This window comes from Psittacula echo (assembly GCF_963264785.1).
Source record: "Psittacula echo genome assembly, chromosome: Z".
Lineage (NCBI taxonomy): Eukaryota > Metazoa > Chordata > Aves > Psittaciformes > Psittacidae > Psittacula > Psittacula echo.
In genome coordinates, this window is record NC_137742.1 from 106,704,094 (window position 1) to 106,724,030 (window position 19,937).

General features: G+C 36.8%; 1 protein-coding gene across 1 annotated transcript in view; it reads right to left on the reverse strand.

The window, feature by feature from the left end:
- Positions 1–19,937, reverse strand: part of NETO2 (neuropilin and tolloid like 2) — a gene marked incomplete at both ends in the record, with an annotated part of 29,185 nt that overhangs the window by 6,306 nt on the left and 2,942 nt on the right. The window contains 6 exons of the mRNA XM_080637228.1: positions 1,238–1,466; positions 4,892–5,019; positions 5,109–5,153; positions 6,738–6,986; positions 8,968–9,108; positions 10,613–10,669. Coding sequence (XP_080493354.1) covers positions 1,238–1,466; positions 4,892–5,019; positions 5,109–5,153; positions 6,738–6,986; positions 8,968–9,108; positions 10,613–10,669 — 849 coding nt within the window. The remainder of the gene's footprint in view (positions 1–1,237; positions 1,467–4,891; positions 5,020–5,108; positions 5,154–6,737; positions 6,987–8,967; positions 9,109–10,612; positions 10,670–19,937) is intronic.

Genomic DNA, 19,937 nt, shown 5'->3' on the forward strand with positions numbered 1-19,937 from the left:
TAGACTAGTTTGATCCATGTAATTGTTTATTACTCCATCTAGGCAATGCAAGCAATTAGCTATTTCTCTTAAGTCTCTTCAGTCTAACTTTCAGCTTGTGGTAAAATTTTACTGTTTTATGGAACAGAATATAAAATGCACTTCTTATCTTTAACCTAAGCTTTTTTGCAAGGTGGTGACCAGGATCCCTTTCAGGACGAGCTACAGACATGTTAGTTCTGTCAAAAAAGGTACTTCTTTGAGAGCAAATCTGTACTACTTATTCTTCAAGCAGAGCCTTTTGAAAACCTTTGGCATAAGCATAGGTCTGATCTCCTGAAATGGCAGACAAGCTTTGTTCAGCTCTCCCCATGTATTACAGATCTGCTCTGCAGTTCTGAACTTATTCTACTTTAGTCCTGAAGATGCCACTTATTTTCAGGTTCTGCAATATGGACGATGTCGTCCTTTGTAAATATGAGAGGCAATATATTCCAGTCAGATCAGAGAGAAAGCACTTCAAAGAAGATCTCATGAAAAGCACACTTTCAAGAAACATACTAATTTACAATGGGAATAAAGACTATCTATCTCCACCACAGGCTGTCAGATCCAAACAGAAATCCAGTTTGCATTTACAGCTTTGCTTTTGATACAGCCTTCTTAAATAGTCTGAATTTAACCGCTTATCCATGGTTGTGCAACACAACTGGACTTTGCTAAGGGAGCACGTGTGGGATTGCTCCAAGTCAGGTGCAGCTGAGAAGGAGGTAGCAGCTTAGGTGTAGCTGGAGTGCATGTACTTCCAGATTTGAAACTGGAGGTAATTCCAGACACTGTGGGGTCACATGTGTTCTCTAGCCTTCTAAACATCCTGTGCGGGCTTGAGAAAAGCCTGTTGTGGCAGCTGGCAGGGAACTGAAAGATGAGAGCTAGTGGGACAGCACACTTCAGTCACACTGCTGTCTTTTTAAAGTAAGTCTGTGCTCATTTGTATAACTCTTTGTGAGAATGACATAGCCTAAGGCTTCATTATTACTGACTTAAAATGAAAAATAAACCTTTTAAGAATGGAGGAAAGCCTTTCTTCAGGAACCATGCTTATAACTGTAATAAAGCAAGTATTTAATTTAGATGCCAGTACGTGAAGGAAATAGGAACAATCTTTTCATGTGTTCCTGCTGCATAATATATAGCTGATGCTTTTCCTGAAATTCCTGAAGTACCACGGAGAACAGACACTATAAAATTTACTCACGATCCACAAATGAAGTGAACAGCATTCTGAATCTGCTTAGCCTACTGCCTTCGTCTGCCCACATCCGCACCACACCTGTCCCAGTCTGCAGCATGACATCATTTGCTACAGTACTGCAGAATTTTGCCTTCAGGTTTTCAATAGAACTACTTCCATCATACACAGCAACAAAGTTTCTTTTGCATTCATTTGAATGCTCCATTTGATAGTCGAGAAATCGCATATAAATCTGTTAGAAAAGAGAAATTAATGTCTCTAGTAAAAATAATACAGAAAAGACAGTCTTTCTTAGCAAATCTTGGAGATGTTGTGTCCCCTTACACATGTGTAACTCCCAATGCACAGCACTTTTAAGCTTACATTTTCTCATTAAATGTAAATGTGGAGTATTACTTGAAGTTTGAGTGTCTGTTTTGCTTCACCCCCTCCCCAAAACAATTTTTACTTAATAATTTACTCTGATACATTTCTAGTCACCTTGGGTAAAAAAAAAAAAAAAAAAAAAAAAGGTAAAAACCAACACACTTGCTGAAGAAAGCCCTAAAGAGCTCTGTTACATGTGCAGCCTATTACTCTAGAAGAGATATGAGAAACACATAAATGTGCTGAAATAATTTTAATGGTATTTTGACTGTTCTCCTTTCTTCCTTTTTAATTCCTAAGAGCAAAGTTAAAATATGAGGGAAGGAGTCTAGTCAAAAAGGCTCTGAAGAAAAATTATAGAAATTAAAATTTGTTGCTTCAGAATGAAAGCTAATTACTGAACCATAGCACTGTTATGGAAGACACAAGCCACGAAGTCAGGAGTCATTTGAATAAAAATGGAAGCAGAAAACAAATAAAAGCTGTCTATCTAGGATGCGTTAATAAGCTAAACCACTCTTAATTCCTCTAAAAGCAGGAATCTAATTCAAGAGAGGGCAGCGTATGTGTTAGAACATATGCAGCAAGGAAACTGGAAGACCAACATGGCACTTGGAAAATAAACAATTTATTTTGCTGGAGCAGGAAACTTATGCAAGATTGTAATGCAGCTAGCATTACATGAAAAATCACAGGCCTTTTTAATCTCTGGAACAGTTGTATTGGGATTCTCAAAATTCTAGGGGAAGTTAAATGAGCTGTGTAACTCTGTCACCTAGGCATGCTGCAAAGGCCATCCTTAAACTTCAAAAAGTCCTCAGATAGCCATTATTTTGACAGAGGAGTAATCTATCCATGTGGAAGCAGAGGTCTCCTGCTCTGTGGGAAAAGAGATGCTTCTCCTCTTCAGCATGCTCCTCAAATAAGGCGTGGACTGGATGTATTTTGAGTGAGTACAGTCTACAACTACCTCTCAGGCTGCTATTACAGGCTCTAAGGATCTTTTGGACAGTATGCTTTTTCATGCATCTGCCTAATGACAAAAATCTCCAGTTCTTGTTTAGCTTGTGAAGCAGGGAAGACAACAGTAGATTAATGCTATGCTTACAACTTCTGTATTACCTATTTTTCCCTGCCCTTTTGCCATATCTCCCTTTTAACCTCAGCTATAGCCAAGGACTCTTAAAACAAAATTGTAAAGAATTCACTAAACCAAAAACAACCAACTTTGTGTGGGGAAATAAAAAAATATTCCCCTCCCCAAAACACACTTAACAAGCTTTATTGAAAACATGGTAAAATAGTGAGCACAGGAAAAGGCAACACTTGCACATCTTGACTTCTCCTTTCCAACATTTTCCAGAGGCAGGTTGCCAGCTCTGTCTCCCCTTGCACACTACTAAAAGGTGCAACTTGTGCCATATTATCTCATGCTTCATCTCACTATTGTGTGATTTTCAGTATACATTTTTTCTTCAGTTTTTTTTTTACTCTTGCTGTCTTTGTTCTCAGCTGCATTGAGAACCTGTCTTCCACTGATGCCTTACCTCACAAACACAGGTGTGAGCTGTTAAGTGCTAGCATATGAGCTGAGAGATAGTATTTTCATTTAATGATTGACTCCATGTATCGGGTGTGAAATTACAAGGGAAGTTAAAAATAAACTAGGACACTTTTAGTAGAACTATTCTCTGTATGTGTAAATATCTGTTACACAGATTTTAAAAGTCCTTTCATTGCTGCAGTTGTGTCAGTTCTAAAAATTTATTTTCATTACAAAATCAAATTGAGGAAATTAAAAATGTCTCTGTTTATTTTCTCAAGAGACTGCACCGTATCAGATCAAATGGATCTTATCATCAGATCAGAATTGAAGCTTGAGAAGCTACTCTCAGAATACTAAGAATTATTTTTGTGTAATGTTTTAGCTCTGTAATTTAGGATGCTGATCTAATTGCGGGACTGACCAAACTATAACTCTGCCTTCTGGCAACATTCAATAATTTATTAAAATACTTAAGCATAAGACCTGGCGCACTCAAGTGGCAATGTAGGGTGAAAATGATTTCTGGAAGAAATTATTTCTGGAAGAACTGCTACTATTACTTAGACTAGTATAGGGCTCCTGGGAGTTGAGTCACTTCCTCCAAGGCTCAAATATATTAATAAAGTTTTAGTTTCTTTCGTCTCTTGTCCTCTTACTACCATCTTTTAGGTTGCTGGTTTTGAACTTTTAATTTGGAAGTTGGTTAATGGGACTGGTTAGTTAACCATTAGGGGTATGTAAGAAGGCATAGAGTATGTTTGTCATCTTGGCAGCTACTGCTTTGAAAAATTTTTTAATTTTTATATACATACAAGCAGTGATACGTGTTTTAATACACATACAGAAGCAAAATGAAAGATGTGTATACTATATGGAGAGAACAATATATATTCTTCAGTGCAACTCCTAAGTTATTAACCATTTTGTCTCTGAAACACATAGCTATTATATTTTGTTGCACAGGCTATACTTGGAATTATAAATAGAATTGTATGCTTCTCCCTAACAATAAAGCTCAAGTTGTTTTTAATGAGCATGATAGTAATGCTTTCCTAAGCAGTCTCTAGTTCTGTAGGCACAATCACAAATACCAGGTACCCAGGTAATGTATGCTGATTTTTGGCTTGAACAGCTACTATGCCCCTTTAGGGCTTGGGCAGAAAAGCTCTAGCAAATTTTATCGTGTCACTTTAAGAGGGTGTGATCCTATAGCTAAGTCAGAAAAGAAGGAGTGACAATTCCTCAGCTGCTTCCAGCTAAAGCTTTTCATTTTTGCTAAAGCTACTGCTGAAAGTGGGGTTTAAGGTGCTGGATTGTGAATTACACTGGGGAGAAGCAGGTACATGCTCTTTTGACTTAGAACAAAACCAAATTTTCCAATAGAACTGCTGGAGGCAAAATTTTTAAATGTGGCATCAAGATTTAAGGAAATCTATCACAGCTAGCATCTTTGCCTGCCGTCTTCCAATAAAACCAGAGTACAAGTCAAACGCCCTTGAAAATTGTTGCTTGAACAGTGTTCCGTTATTTTGTATTTTAAGTTTCAAGTAACACGAAGACAAGACTGTGGACTTGCTCTATAAATTTAATTTCAGGAACAATCCTCTATCTGGATTTCTTAAGGCACTGACAAGTAACTCGTTTCACTGAAAGTGAGACATTAGGCAAATCACAGCTAGTGACTATTACCTGTTACTAATGACTTGGAAACCCATTATATGTTGAATGATACGAATGAAACCCACCTTAGCATTTGGAGTAGCTTTAATTGTCCATATGCAGTCAACTGCTTGTCCCGGTTTTGTTTTTCCTTCTTGTTCTACTTGACTAGAACGTACTATTCCATCAGCTCCTGAGAGCTCAAACTGGCAGTCTAGGGAGAAGATATACCTTGCAGTCAAATACAGCATAATATTAATTTAAAATCTAATGTGTAAAGTAATTGTTACTGTAATACTAGACCTGGGATGGGATTTAAAATACCTCCTAGGTAAGTGAAGTCAGGATCTGTAATAGAAAGAAGTCATGAATCATATGGGCTGTAAGTGCTTGAGAATCACTTTAAGTTTTAGTATAAGCTGAAGATTATGTCTATTACTATATCACAATAAAAATTGTTTACTGAATGGATTGCAGGGTACAGAGACAGATTTTTTTTTTTACATAACATTATTGCACAAAGATTGACCTGATCTGAATACGGTAATGCTATACTGACAACACAGATTTCCAGCATAACACAAAAATCACTATTCGGTATGTTGTTCCTACGTTATATTCTGAAGTTTTCACTGAAAATTTTAACTTTTTTGTGAACTGAGGGGGGGTGTAGGTGCATGTCCCCTTCCATTTTTACAATCCCAAAATATTTTACCACACTCCATGTAAACATAGAGAAAAGGAAAAAAAAATATTGGGCCTTCAGTTGCTACAATCTATAGCAAAAATAATGCACAGTTTAAATGTATATTTTAAGTTCCAGCCTGGAACTAGGCTATGTTAGTTTTGACAGTTATGCTAATGAAACGGCTTTGGAAATGAACTTAACAAAATGCGTAAGTACTGACCCTATGAAGACATTTTAGTGTGTTACTCTCAGTGGACTCTCAGTGGTCTTCTTAATCTGAAGTGTTTCTAAGTCTAAATCCCTAGTAAAGTACACAGTTCTATGAGCAGTAAGACATAATCACGTACAGTGTTTTCATGTGCTGTAGGAGTAAAGACCAGTTGAGTAAAGGTGACATTAAAAAGTTATGCCTGTGTATACATTTATAGTAGTAGTAAAGCTGACATTTGTATACTGTCATTTTGTCCCATAGGACAATAAAATGCTGATAACTACACATGTAGTATTTATGAAGTACAGCAGTCAAGCATTGCACAAGGACACCAGATCAAATTTTCCTGTAAATAGAATGTCCTGCCACTTTTAAGTGGCCCCACAGTGCAGATGTACTTTTGTTTTAATAAAGACACTGTCAGTGTATTATATTCTCCTCCATATCCTGTAAACTACACAGTACTTTAAGCAAAGAACAAGTCTGCTGTCTGAGCCTGCGGGTTGAGAGAATCTAGTTATACTGGGAGCTGATGCTTGGGCTGTGTAGGTATTTCCTCTGGCTTTTCAGAATGGAGATTTAAAATGCTTTCCATCTGGCTGGAAGTGCTACTGTCGATGTGCTTCAGGTGTTTTTGTCATATTATCTTATATTCCTGGATCATAAGCTGTTGGAAACGTCAGCTATTTGTCTACATAAATGCTCTTTCCATTACTAGCACTGGTGAAGTACTGGTACAAGTTAGAGTAGTAACAAAGAGGGAAGTTGATAAAGCCCTCAGCACAAACAAGATCAACTGACTTCTTCTCTAGCAAACTGTAGACCTGCAATTTCCTTCAGTCAATTTTCAAAAGTGGTTTTAGTTAAGTATGCTGAAGGATTAGCAAGATTGAGATTGTAACTACTGCCTTGTCACTTTGCCTTCATAACCACTTGGGATGAAACACAATTCTAGACTGCCAGCATAAACACATCACAGAATTCCATGGGAGGGGACAGTCATTAAATTGGTCAGAATGTTAGGCATCTTTACCTGGTATAAATGAGTACTTTGCTTGAAATCCCTTTCCTTCCAGCTCCTCATCAGAAGTAAACTTGATCCACATAAATCTCCCTGTTGATCTAATTAGTGCAGGACTTTTCAGACCACAGTAACGATTAATGAGAGGGGAGAAACCGAAGGGTCCATCTCGAACCTCCAGATGATCAAAGCGACATTCAAATGAAGGTTCTATGTAATAAGGTTCATCAAAGGTCAACTCAATTCTCTGTCGTGGAGCAGCTAGACATAAAAAATCAAGCAAAAGATTAAATGAAGATCTATATAAAAAACAAGTGAAGACATGAAATACTGAGCAGACAGGCCCCCAAAACAGCAAGATAAAGAGACTAGAAACTTATCAAAATACATCTGGCAGTCTGCTACAAAACCTCAGATACACTGTAATAATAATAAAAAAAATTATTGTGTCGGAGATCCTTTTTAATGGAATTTTTTTTGCTTGCTGATCTTTATTGTTGAAAATTCAGAAAATAACAAAAATCGAATTCAGCACATGTAACAGATACTAACATATATGCAAAAGTATTCAAACAAGGTTTAATATTAAATATAAATTAAAACCAGCATTCTGTGAAAGCAAAGTACGTTAAAAAAAGGACAAAACATTGAGGGATACAGAAAATGTAAAAGAAAGAAACATGAAGAACTACTTACTGGTACATTTCCAAACCATCAACCCCAAATTTGGAGATCCTTTGGCAGGAGACATCTTTTATTAGAATATTCAGAGAAGTGTAAGTGCTTCATATACATTATTAATATGCAGGTGACTACTAAGTCTGAACCAGTGGCAGTCTAACATCAGGACTTGGATCAGAACCCTAAGTCCTGAGGAGATGCAGCTATGGCTACTTTGTGATCAGACTTCCACATCTGTAGTTCAGACTTTATATTGTATGAATGGCTTAGGTGTTTCTTGTTCTTGTCATCTATTAAACTACATGAACTTTCAGATACTAATTGGTTACCTGGAATGATAGCATTAAGGAACCATATGCTGTGTGTTGCTTCTGAATGCAAAAAACTATTTACTTGTATGTCTACGAAACTTTGTTTAGACCTTATACATGAGTTAAAAACACTTGTAGCTGCACATATTGGCATAGGTCTGCAGGAATATTTTAGCTAGAAATTGTGGAGGACATTGGTCTGTCATGTAACCATGTTTCTGTATAAGGACTGTGAGGCTTTATGCTCTGTGGAAACTGCCTCGCACGAGGGAGATCCAGCAGTCAATCTGGTACATGTCAACACTGAAGGTGTACACATCTGCCCCCTGTGCCTTCACTGCCAGGAAAGATGCAGAACTTCAGATGTACATGCATACAAGCAAAAAATGAGGGTCTGTGAACCACTATTATATTGTACATATAAAACCTCACTGAAACATGTTACTTGAAGTATTTCAATTAATTGATACGAATCTGATCATTAAGCCAGCTAATGTTTTCAGCTAACTTCAGTGGGTTTTGGATGTATCCTAATAAGAGGAAAAAATAATTAGTGTGTCTCAAGTCTTGCAGCCTTTACCCAAGATATTCCCATTGCAATGTGGTTTTATTCTAGTTAATTAATTTTTGTTTGTCCTCATCACGTTATTTTAGCAGTGACTTCAGCAGTGCTAACAAATCTCCATATTTTTAGTACAGTTCCACGGCAGTCAGATGTGTCTTTTTTTATTAATAAGGACAGCATAAAGATTTTCTGCTTGTGGGATACACTTTGAATAGTACAGGTAAGGTATAGGTATAGTCTAGGTATAGTCTAGGTATAGTATAGGTATAGTCTAGGTATAGTGTAGGTAAGGTCTCATAAATGATGAAGACAGTCTTCATGCATCTTTTGCTTTTTATTATCAGCAATATTGGAAGTGATATTAAGATAACAAGCTACAGTTTTAATTTTAGTAGTTCTGTGTCTTCATAGATTACAGGAGATCTGATGCTGCTTTTTCTGGCTGTGAGGGTATGTATTATTCTATACAGCTAATTCCTGAATGACTGCATTTTCTATTAATCTGTTATTAGTTCAGAGAGCAAATATAGTTTCTTGTTTAACCAAATGACTGCAGAATTTATTATTTTACCAGTATGGCTATACAGTATTTGACAGTATAGTAAGATGACACAGTTTTAACAGTTCAAGATTTTCCAATGAACAGTAAGATTACAACACAACAAAAGAGAAAGACAGCATGTACCTTCTAAGATGTAGATGCACTCTTGATTTGGTGGGTACACATTAGGGTAGTTTGGTGAAGCAAAATGTCCTCCATTACTTGTCCGTACCCAGTTGTCACACTGAGTGGGAGGAATACGATTCATGCCAATACTTTGCCCACCTTAAGTGGAAAAAAAAAGTGATCAAATAAATTTCTCCTGCAAGCATGCAAGTTTGATTTTGCAAAAAAGTAAAACACTGATATAGCCCATAACCTATGGAAGAAGAAAGTAATTTATTTTGGTTGAAAAGCCTTTTCTATGCTGCTTGCTAATGTCTAGCAAGGAAAATCTTATGTTTAATTTAGTGATGTGGTATACCCTAGAGAGATCACAGTTTCAGAATATCAAATATGTTGAGTAATTCTTGGGAAGGGAAGAGAGGGAGTAAATTTATTTTTTTTTACACAAGTCAGCTTAGACTTTTTTATGCTCTTCTTTCTAAGTCAAATAGAGTGGCTGCCAATACACCAGCATTATTTTACGGCTTATGCCTTCTCCACTCCTACATGAATAATATAATCAAAAATACTTGTTAGCTTTTACTATTTTTGCCCTGATTACAGATTATACTGAAATATGTGGCCCTTAGGCTAAATATTTATTTACAGTATTTTTTTTTAAATACAGAATGCTTACAACAGAACAAATTATGATTTGTAGAATACACTAAATGCAATAATGGTAGCTAATAAAATTACTAGCAATAGGTAGATTGCACTGGTAGCTAAGGGTCTCATTTAAGATCAAAACTCTTCTGGATGTACACGGAAATATAGTCCTTGACTAAGATTATGCAGTTTACTAAGCTACTGCACCCTGCTGGATCCGTTGGAGGAGCTTTGTTAGTTCAGATTTTATTATCCAAAGAGAAAGGAGTTGGGAATAATATGATCTCTGACATTCTTTCCAAGTACCTTTGGCCCTTCTTTTTATCAGCAGAACTGGAGTGAGTAAGACACAGGATATGTGGTTTCTGCTAGATTTTTCCTAAATCTTACAGGGTGCTCTCATAATGTTATTTATATTTAAACAGTTTAAATTTGCAGAGCTTTGAGAGGGAGTCCATGCCGATACAGATCTTGGCTGCCTCCAGTAAATTATATCACCTTTCACTGGTATCTTGGCAGCTTATGGATTTATGGGGGTGAAAACTTAGTCTCTCCCACAGAAATTGTTAAAGGAAATTCTGTAGGTATCAGTTCTAGGAATTCTTCTCTCCTAAGAGTGGGTTAATCCCGCATGTAAGAAAACAAGTTTTATGAAACCGATGCCTTCCCCACTCAGCAAGCTTCAAAAATGGTTGTGGGTGGATTATTTGAAAAGCTTGTCAGATACAGAAAACATGCATTTCCAGGATGCTTTTTTACCACTGCTAAGGTCTAAACCCACAGAATTTTAACTGGGTAAGTGAACTTTCATGTTCTTTTTGACTGGATGGCTTTGTGCAATTGGAAAAAAAAAAATTGTAAATAGGGGGAAAATTGAAAATACTGGAATTCATATTGGTAATTCAAGAGCTATTAATATCTGAACACAAATACTTTCTTTCAGTTATATTGCTTACTTAAAAATGAGAAAAACATTACATTTTTTTGAAAGAAAATCATCAAACCAAAATTGTACCTTGTGTCTTCTGTGCAACGGCAATCCCTTCCACTACAAAGATTGTTACTAGTAACACTGATGAGAGAAATTGGATAGGAAAAACATCAGTAATTTATCAAAATTATAGACCATTTTCTGCAGTCCTGATTCATGCAAATCCTATAAATTACTAACCACAACAACTTGGAACATACAAAAATACATAATGTGCCTTCTTAAAATTTCAGCTTTAGGAAACTAGTGCAGTCTAAGTGCAGTGTCAGTTTTTCCAGGTTCCTTAAAAAAACATATATAAGAACAGTAATCTTTATTTTGAGGGAACTTAGAATCATAGAATCATAGAATAGTTACGGTTGGAAAGGACCTTAAGATCATCTAGTTCCAACTCCCTGCCATGGGCAGGGACACCTTGCACTAAACCATGTTACCCAAGACTTCATCCAGCCTGGCCTTGAACAATGCAGAAAGGTTCAAGCAAATTATTGAAAGCCAGTATGATTTCAGACCAGATACACTAGAGAGAGCACAAACACTACTGATCATGCTTTTGTTGCACTGATTATGCTTTCGTTGCATCTGGGATGCTGCTCTTCATCCCCATGTCCCCCACTAAAGGCTTGAGAAGATCAGCTTGAGAAGATCAAAACAGCTGAGAACTTCAAGGATATTTTCTAGATTATCTACTGATTTGCAAGCATTTTATAAAATTATATGGTACCTATCTTCTATACAACTTTTACATCCTGAAAGAAGATGCTTCTCTGCTATATTGAACCATATTTATTCTAAACCTCCATTTGTGTTTCTTCACTTCTCCAGCTTCCGAGAAATTAATCAGGACTACAGGAGACACTTCATGGTCTTACCCCTACATGGCCTTTAGGTGCACAACAGAATTGTGCTCATGAGACTGGTGGCTGAGATGCAGTCACAGTAGCACAGAAATTCACTGATTTCTGTGATGGGTGTGGCAGTAGAAAACAAGCAGACATAAGTTCTAACAATGAAGAGACTTAACTCTGAGCAGTCACAACAGCTAGGACGTGGACACTGTTAGGATGTACACTGCTGCAAGCACTCTCGTTTGCTGGAGTGTTGCTAGTCTCAGGTGTTGACAGGCTAGTGTTTTCTAGATTTGAATTGACTAAATACTAGACCCTTTAAAGATTCTGTTATAGTCTCTCCTCTAATCCTCTTTCTTCCTTTCCTAAAAGGAAGCCGTCTAGGTGATTTTGCATTTGGCCTTTACTATACACTTACACTTCTCTTGCACCCAAGAAACATCAGTCTGAACAGCATGTAGTGAAGATTCCATGTTCCACTATTCATCAAGAGTTACAAAGCAAGTTTAATATCCAGATTTTCCTAAAATGTTTTGTCCCCTCAAATTATTAGGGGTTACCAGGAAGGGAAAAGAGAATGAAGTATATTAATTATGCCAGTCTTCAAAACTTTCAGTTGTTTCTGTCTTGAGTATCTTTACAATTCTGGACAGGTATTGGAAAACTTGCTAAGTACGGCAGCGCACTGTTCTGCACAGTAGCTGGCTGAGGGGAGATAGGATACAAGTCATAAAATACTGGCTATCCTTGAGATGGTGAATAGAGAGCAACTACTTGTTGTCTCTTCCAGTACAGGAGCTAGGGATATCAGACAAACCTAAAATGAGACTTTTTTTTTTTTTTTTAATGCTTATACTTCATAATACATCCTTGAGATAGAAAATTCTGTTTCACAAACCCCTTAAGTCTTAAGTTGTTGGAACTGTGGGATACTATTTGGGAAAATATAATTTGCTCTATTTTATACTCTTTCTGCTTTTCTATCTCTGTGAAGGAAGAGATCCAGACTAGATGGACCTTTGATTTGAGCTGATGTGGCCTTTCCCATGTTCTTAATCTACTTGTTAATACTAAGTCAGACAGGCATAGCCTTACCACAACAGGGAAAAAAAAAATCAGCAGAATTTTATTGTCACATTCAAGAAGTCCATTTTATTTTTGCGGTTTTCCCCTGTCATTTCGCAGGCATTTTATTGGCTCATGCTGAAATGGCATTTTCTCTATGATTTTCCCTGAGTTGCTGTTAGACTTCGAGCCCTTCAGAGAGTTCCAGAGTAAGCAGGTACTCACTGTGCACTACAGTGATTTCAACTGAACGCATCCAGATGCAATGTTGCATCTTGGCATAGATACATTACCTTGGGGAAAGAAATCAAAGTCTGCCCCTGAAAGTGTTCTTCTAGCATGTGCGGTTTATTATGTGTGTTTCTGATGCCCTTTTTTCTCTCTCCCCCTATTAAAACAGGCTGCATGTCACTGTAACACTTTCCTCCCTTGTACGGTGAGTTCACAACTCTGAGCGTTCTAAAATACCATACGGGTCTTGCAAACAAGTGATACGTTCCTAGAAGTACATTTGATTTTTAGGGATGGATCAAGAGGTAGTAGGTTAAGACTTAGGTATATTTGCAATAATTCCACATTTTTAATATACTGAAAAATATACTCCCTGTCCCAATATAAAGTATCAATTGTTAATTGTTGCTGACACACCCTAGATCGAAAATTCATCCTTCAGAAGAAAGTATCTAGTACCTGTCATAGGTCTTCAAGTTATGGATGTTCACTTGTCTTTAAAGCATATAAAATAAACAAATATTGCATCTTCATTAACATTTGAATGACATTAGTTTTCAGATATTTTTATTTAATATTTCTTCTATAGAAGTCACTATTTCAAAATTATTTGCCGTTTATTTTTGCGGCTTCTGTGATTAAACTGTGCACTCAGAAGATCAGTTTAAGTGCATGAATTTGTAATGCATTTGTACTCCTGAGATCATTTGCCCCTAACAATCTTAACAGTGGTTATCAAGTTGTCTATGTGTTTTCTTTGGGTTTGTTGTTTTGTTTTGTTTTTTTTTTCCTATACTGATTTTGGAGCAGCACTTCAAACTTGTTTTTTATCATTGAAGTAAATGCAGTTTCCACATGTAAATGTAGTAAATGTGAATGCAGCAAATTAAATGCAGTTTCCTATGTAAATCACACGTCACTATGTTTTTAAAGAAAGATGTGCTGTGCCCACCCTCTGTTTTGCAAGTATATGGCAATCTCTATATACTTGTGATGCTTCTAAAAATGTGAAATGGATTTTGTCTTTTTTTTTCCTCAAAGCAAACAAACACAGAAATGTGAGTAAAATAAGTATTTTACTGACTAGCAAAAGTAGTGCAGATAATTCAAGTGAAAAATCTGGGGGTTTGTTGGTTTGCTTTGGGTTTTTCTAGTAAAGCTATCTACATTGCTACCACTGTTGCAGTATACCTTTTTTTTTCTTTTTCCTCTTTAAAATATCAGAAAGCATCTATGTTTATTTCAGTGATTGTGTTCTCTTGTACACAGAGAGACAGTAAGAACAGATGTTCAGATACACTAACCAGTGATTTCCCTTCTCAAAATTACGTGGATACAAGAACAAAAAATCCTAAAAGGAACTGAGGAAATCTGACTGGCTTCCACTAAAGAAAGACTGCCGTTTCTATAAATAGTCCAGAATATGTGTGTGTAAGTACAAAGGAATAGCGCATATTTCCTGCTGAAAAGCATGGATATGCAGGTAATTACAGAAGATAAATGACCTGAATATTTGCCTTACTGTCTTTCTTTTGTCATGTTATATGGATGAGTGGATATAGTAAGAATGGGCTGCTACCTCTTTGTTCACTGCCCTTTTCATCCTCTTAATTTTTAATCTCTTCCATCTCTTTCCTTTCCTTGGCAATTCCTATCCTTTCCATGCTCTCAACAACCCTTAAGATGTATTCAAGGCAGGTAGCAAATGTTTAAGGGCCTTTCTTTGCTATTAGTTTTATCCCAGAGGATAATATGATAAAGACGTGTGTCTGACTAATACTCTGTATGTGTGCAGTCATTACCTCTGTGACACTGGTAGCAAAGGGGTGGAGAGAGGAATCGTACGTGTTCTTCCCGAAAACACTGGACAGGGAGCCTGAGGGTAGTATTGCCTTAAACATACATTTACACGAAGCAGTATATGATAGCAGACAGGGGGTTTCTGGCTGAGAAAACAAGGCCTATTAATGTTCAGGATGAAAGGAAAAGAAAGAAGGAGAAAAAAACAGTCAGGATGTTTTTAAACTGCTCCATTAACCCATTTTTGTGTGTGTTTTAAAAACAACAAAGCTATTGCTTGGTGTTCTAAATCCATACCACTTCCTGGAAACATATTTTTGATTCTCAAAGACTAATTTGGATTATACAAGTCAGTAAGAAGGAAGGAAGATGTCTGGGAAGAGCTAGATCCTGTAGCATGGTGCAGTGAAGAGCTAGTGCTGAACCACTGTCCTGCACCACTGTCCTGGTACTGTATGTGGGGACACAGACACAATTAGAACAGACATGAGATACTTTCACCAAAAGTCTTGTAGCACTTTGAGAAGATGAAGAGTGATCTTGTTATTTCTGATGAACTTAAATTCAAACAGTTATAATGCTCCTTCATTTTTCCTCTTTTAAATTCAACTTCATATCACTGTGACATGACTGTTCTTCAGTGTGGATAAAAGGTAGATTTCAGCTCCATGTTCTACTATTGTACAGGAAGCAGAAGTAGTATCTAAACTTGCACATGGCTTGCTAATGTCAGCAACAGCACAAACAGTGCAGGATTGCATGACTGCACTGAATATCAAAAGGACAGAAGGATGGGTTCGATTGTTTAGTTCTTTTAATTGTTTCCTTCATTTTTAATGGAGGAGGGTATTGAGAGTTCTACTAGAGGACACTGAAATATGGGAGACTGACCTTATAAAGTCAGAGATATTTAGCTGGTAAATACAACAGAGGTTAGTGTTTCCACACCTTATATTGAGTTTCTGCTTCATGGTATTGTATATGCACTGTAGAAGAGGCTGTCATTAAGCCAACAGCAGCACGGCCACTGAGGCAGACAGAGATTGAGAGGGCTTCTTTTATTCATGAATCTGGTATTTGCTACAGACTTTTATTCTGTGAATTATGGTGCATACTTTTGTCCTACCATTTAAAGCTCTGATAGTTTTTACCAGTGTGAACATTAACTAGAAATAAAGAAAAAGCAGTGACCTTCTGTCTGTGCTTTTAAAAGAATTGATTTCTCATTTTCTTCACTTCTTTGCATGAAATATTTTAGATCACATAGCCTGCAGACAGCTGTGTAAATTTTTAAGAATGGAGACAGTAACCATACATTGCAAATTCTTGTTACTATTCTATTGTTGAAATAGGCTTATGGAATAATATAAAAGAATCCCCTGAACTAGTGTAATAAACTATGCATTGTTTGCAGGAGTCAAGATTTCCTTTGATAATATATGTATTGAAGTATATATAGAGAGATTCATAAATGAGTGCCTCTTATTTCTCTTTAAATTAGAATAATATAGCTAGTTTTATAGTAAACGGGTACTCAACCCAAAATTGAAAAATCAGTGTGCTGCTTAAGGAAAACATGTGCTTTAGGCTGCAGATCTGACATATGCTTGTACGTCCTGGCAAGATGAATTCTTCAGATTTCATGGGATACAGTACTGCTCTCAGCTCCCTGTGGTACGTCTTTCTTCTGCTTTTTCTGCATGCTTTCGGGATCTTCACATATAGAGAAAACAGACTAGATTTGCTGTGTAGCTCAGAGCAGTGTCTGTCTTCAGTGATGACAATGGGGGATCTGTGCATGCAGGGCAAGCTGAGTATCAAACTGGGGAGCATCATGCACAACTGAAAAATAGAGGGGAAAATTCCACCTATTTTTTAAATACACACTTAATCATTTCAAGTATTACACATTCTTAGTATAGTGGTAGTCAGAATCCCAGGGTTAAAGATGACAGACATTGCTTAAAGCTGGGTTCACTGTTTTATCTCTATGCTGTATTCCCTGGATTAGGCAGCACCTTGTATACATGTAATCCAAATAGACAGTAATTGGCAAAACAAAGGTCATGCATTTTAGAAAATCTTGACAGGATGTCCACTCCTTTCTGGCAGACACAGCCTAGAGTAACAAATGCTTGATCTTAATTATATACTGTGTTTTGCCTTATGGGAACAAATCCTTTTGTGTGTACTATTCTTGAACCTACCTCCTAATTTGCCCTGTGTGCTAAAATTAATGTTACATTCAGTAATTGCTAATCACAGTATCCCAGCTTTTACATCATTTTTTCCCCCCCTCATATGTCTAAACATTGTTAGCTATAAATGTGGTGGGAACATTTGTGAGGTCATATCCTATCTTATTCTCTGGTCAAGATTATATGTACAACATAAACAACTTCTATGTGTTTTGGTTGCTTTTAAGGACTCTGATCAAGTGTAGCATCCCATGCTGTTAGATGCTGCACAAATTCAAAGTGATTGACCAGTCTTCTTGTAAAGAATTTCTGCAGTTTAGATAAGTGAAGTGTCCAAACACTCTGGGTTTTATGTAATTCTGCGTGGATGGTCACATCTTTTTCTTTCAGAAAGCTATTTAAGGGTGTTTCTGGTTTAAGCCATTTTTAGCTCAGAAACACAAACTGTAAATTCCATGGAATGAGATTTTTCTCTCTTCCTAGCACTTGGTGACATCTCCTAATTGATAAAAGGAATACTAGCTTCCATTGTTGCTGCCTTTTCAAATTTCTGAACAATTCTATTGGTGAGGATGAGAACACAGCCATTTTTGAATCCCACATGTTCTTATAGTTCATAGTCTGTGTATATACCCTAATCTCTTGAGGCCTCAACAGGATGTCTGAAAACTGGTAAAATGAGTAGCAACGAACAGTTAAGATGGCCACCTCGAACTTTTTGCTCCAGCAATGTCCTCATACTGGAATATCCTGCAGGATTGCCATGGAATAAAGTAACTGAGATGAAAGGTGTGCATCAGGCAAGACACATTTAAGCTGTTTCTATATCCCACCCAGAGCATGCTAGAAGAGCTGCCAACCCATTTTTAATCCTCCTCACAAAAGCCTGATAGCAGAAGTGAGCTTCCCCAGCTATTATCAGTGACTCTAGCTCCTTTCCAAGATACAAATCTTGTTAGTCATTGGCATGCCAGCAGGATATCTGAATGTACTCAGGTCCATTCTCAGATATAACGGTTTCATCTCACTCCAGCTGTTTCCAGTAGGGATTCCTCTCTCTAAAATTGCCAAAGAAACAAAATAGGAGTCTGTATCTCTGCAGAGAAACCAGATTAACTAATTCAGGAAGTAAATGCAGTTCTCCCACATCCCTTTGATAAGAATTCTCTGCAAAAGAATTCATGCTTGGATGGATCTGTGACAGAGTGCCCTCCAGGTTTGCTCAAAACATTTAACATTTCCAATCTCTTCCTCCATTAGAAATGTACAAGCAGCTGTGGGCTGCTTCATTTTCGTTGCTCTACATCCTGTTACTTAGAATCCATTCCTGGCTATGTCTGCCAGAAGAATGGTATCTTTCATTTTTAAAATGCAGCTTTCCTTTTTATATGGAAGATCTCTTTTCATCTCCAAGCTGTGTGCAGCAATAGGCTGATAAGAAGGCTGCATGTGCAAACCATGCTGATGAAGGGTTTCAAAAACCTTATTAATTACTAAACCTTATTATTAATATTATTATTAAACCTTACATATATACTGACTTGAAAGTCCAGATGGTTTCCCTGCAGCTGACAGAACTGATTCTGCTGTACGAGACTATTCTGAATAGATCTTTCCCAGATATATTCTACTTGTTCCTAGAACACTTGGATAGTGATATTTTGACTTTAAAACAGATCAGATTACACCAAACTGTTCTTTATTATCAATATAGTGTATTTTTCAGTCGATATCTTTTCAGGAATTTCTGCTGTGGAATTAATCTGCTGTCTTCTATCATGACTGACAACAATTTGTGTGCAAAGCATTCTTTTTTTTTCTAGCTTTGTATTCTCAGTCCCTTCAAAAGAGACTTCCCTGTGTTCATGGATTTTACTGTACGCTAAGGAAGGTTTTGTGACACGTGAACACACGGGCAGTCCTTTCCTGCTGCACAGTGGGTCATCTTTGTATAACAGAAGGTGCAGTGAAATACAAAGCTAAGCTAAAAGAAAATGTGATTTTTAAATGAAAAGTTACCTGCTGAGTTTTTGTTGAAAAATTTACACTCCCCCACCCCAATTACTTGCAGTATTTGTGGTGGTAGTTGTCCGTCATATATTGATCACGGTAGCAAGCTATTCAAAGGTAGCAAGCTATTTAAGTTGATCAAGACTCTAAGTAAGTGCTTTATCTATTAAAAAAAAAAAAAAAAAAAAAAGAAATTGGAATATTAGTCAAAAAAGCAGCAAACCTATTTGCAGAGCTAGAAGGCTAACTGTATCCATGACACTATATTTTAGGTTTTGCTTCAGTCTAGATAGCCATGTCCATCACTACGTGTGTAACTTGTTTCACAGGTAAACATGTAGAAGACTTTGCGCACTTTCTGCTCTAATTGCAGATGTCTGTCAGCACTCTTTGCCATTCCTGCAATAAATTATATTGTGAATTTCTGATAGGTTCATAAATGAAGAATAGCGTTACGAAGTTTCATTCTGAGCTTAATTTTTCTGTCTAATCTCTGTCCATGAATTAAACTTGAGGCAAGGTGCTGAAAATCTTAGCTTTTTCATTAAATAAAGATACATAATTCAATAGCTCCTTTAGCTTCAGTCTGGTGTTACTCTGTATTGCACCTACAACTATATGCCTGATTTACACACTAAGTTTTCTGTTAGTACTGATGTAACATATATTAATATTTTTAAGTTATGCTACTCTGGGAGCAGTGCATTTTGGATATTATGTTTGTATATGTAGTAAAGGCAAGGCATAATACATATTACCAGATACTTTCCTTGTTTGTAACACAGCAGCTTTTTGAGTCCTGTTCTACAGTTACTTGAGTTACTTCTATGCAACAGCTTAGGAGTGCAAGCTTTTTGGTGCAGCAGAAAAGGTTGCAAGTAGATTCTGTTTTGAAGTGAAAAATAAAATTCTGACTTACTTACACTCGATACTGCCTTCATTAGGGCCACTGTAGCCTCTACAGTTAGCACTTTGCTTTTGGTTTCAGTGGACAAATAATGAAATCACTAACACATTTTTAAATTATCCTTTTTCTCTGCTTGCTTTCAGTTTTTTGAGCCATTGTTACATCTTTTGATTTTGGAAGCAGGAGGCATGATTCCTAGCTTTTGTGTGGAAGGAAGCATTACTTACTAACACTACTTGTTTGTGATAAATTAGGTGTTAAAATGCAAATGAACGGGCTGAGCAGAATGG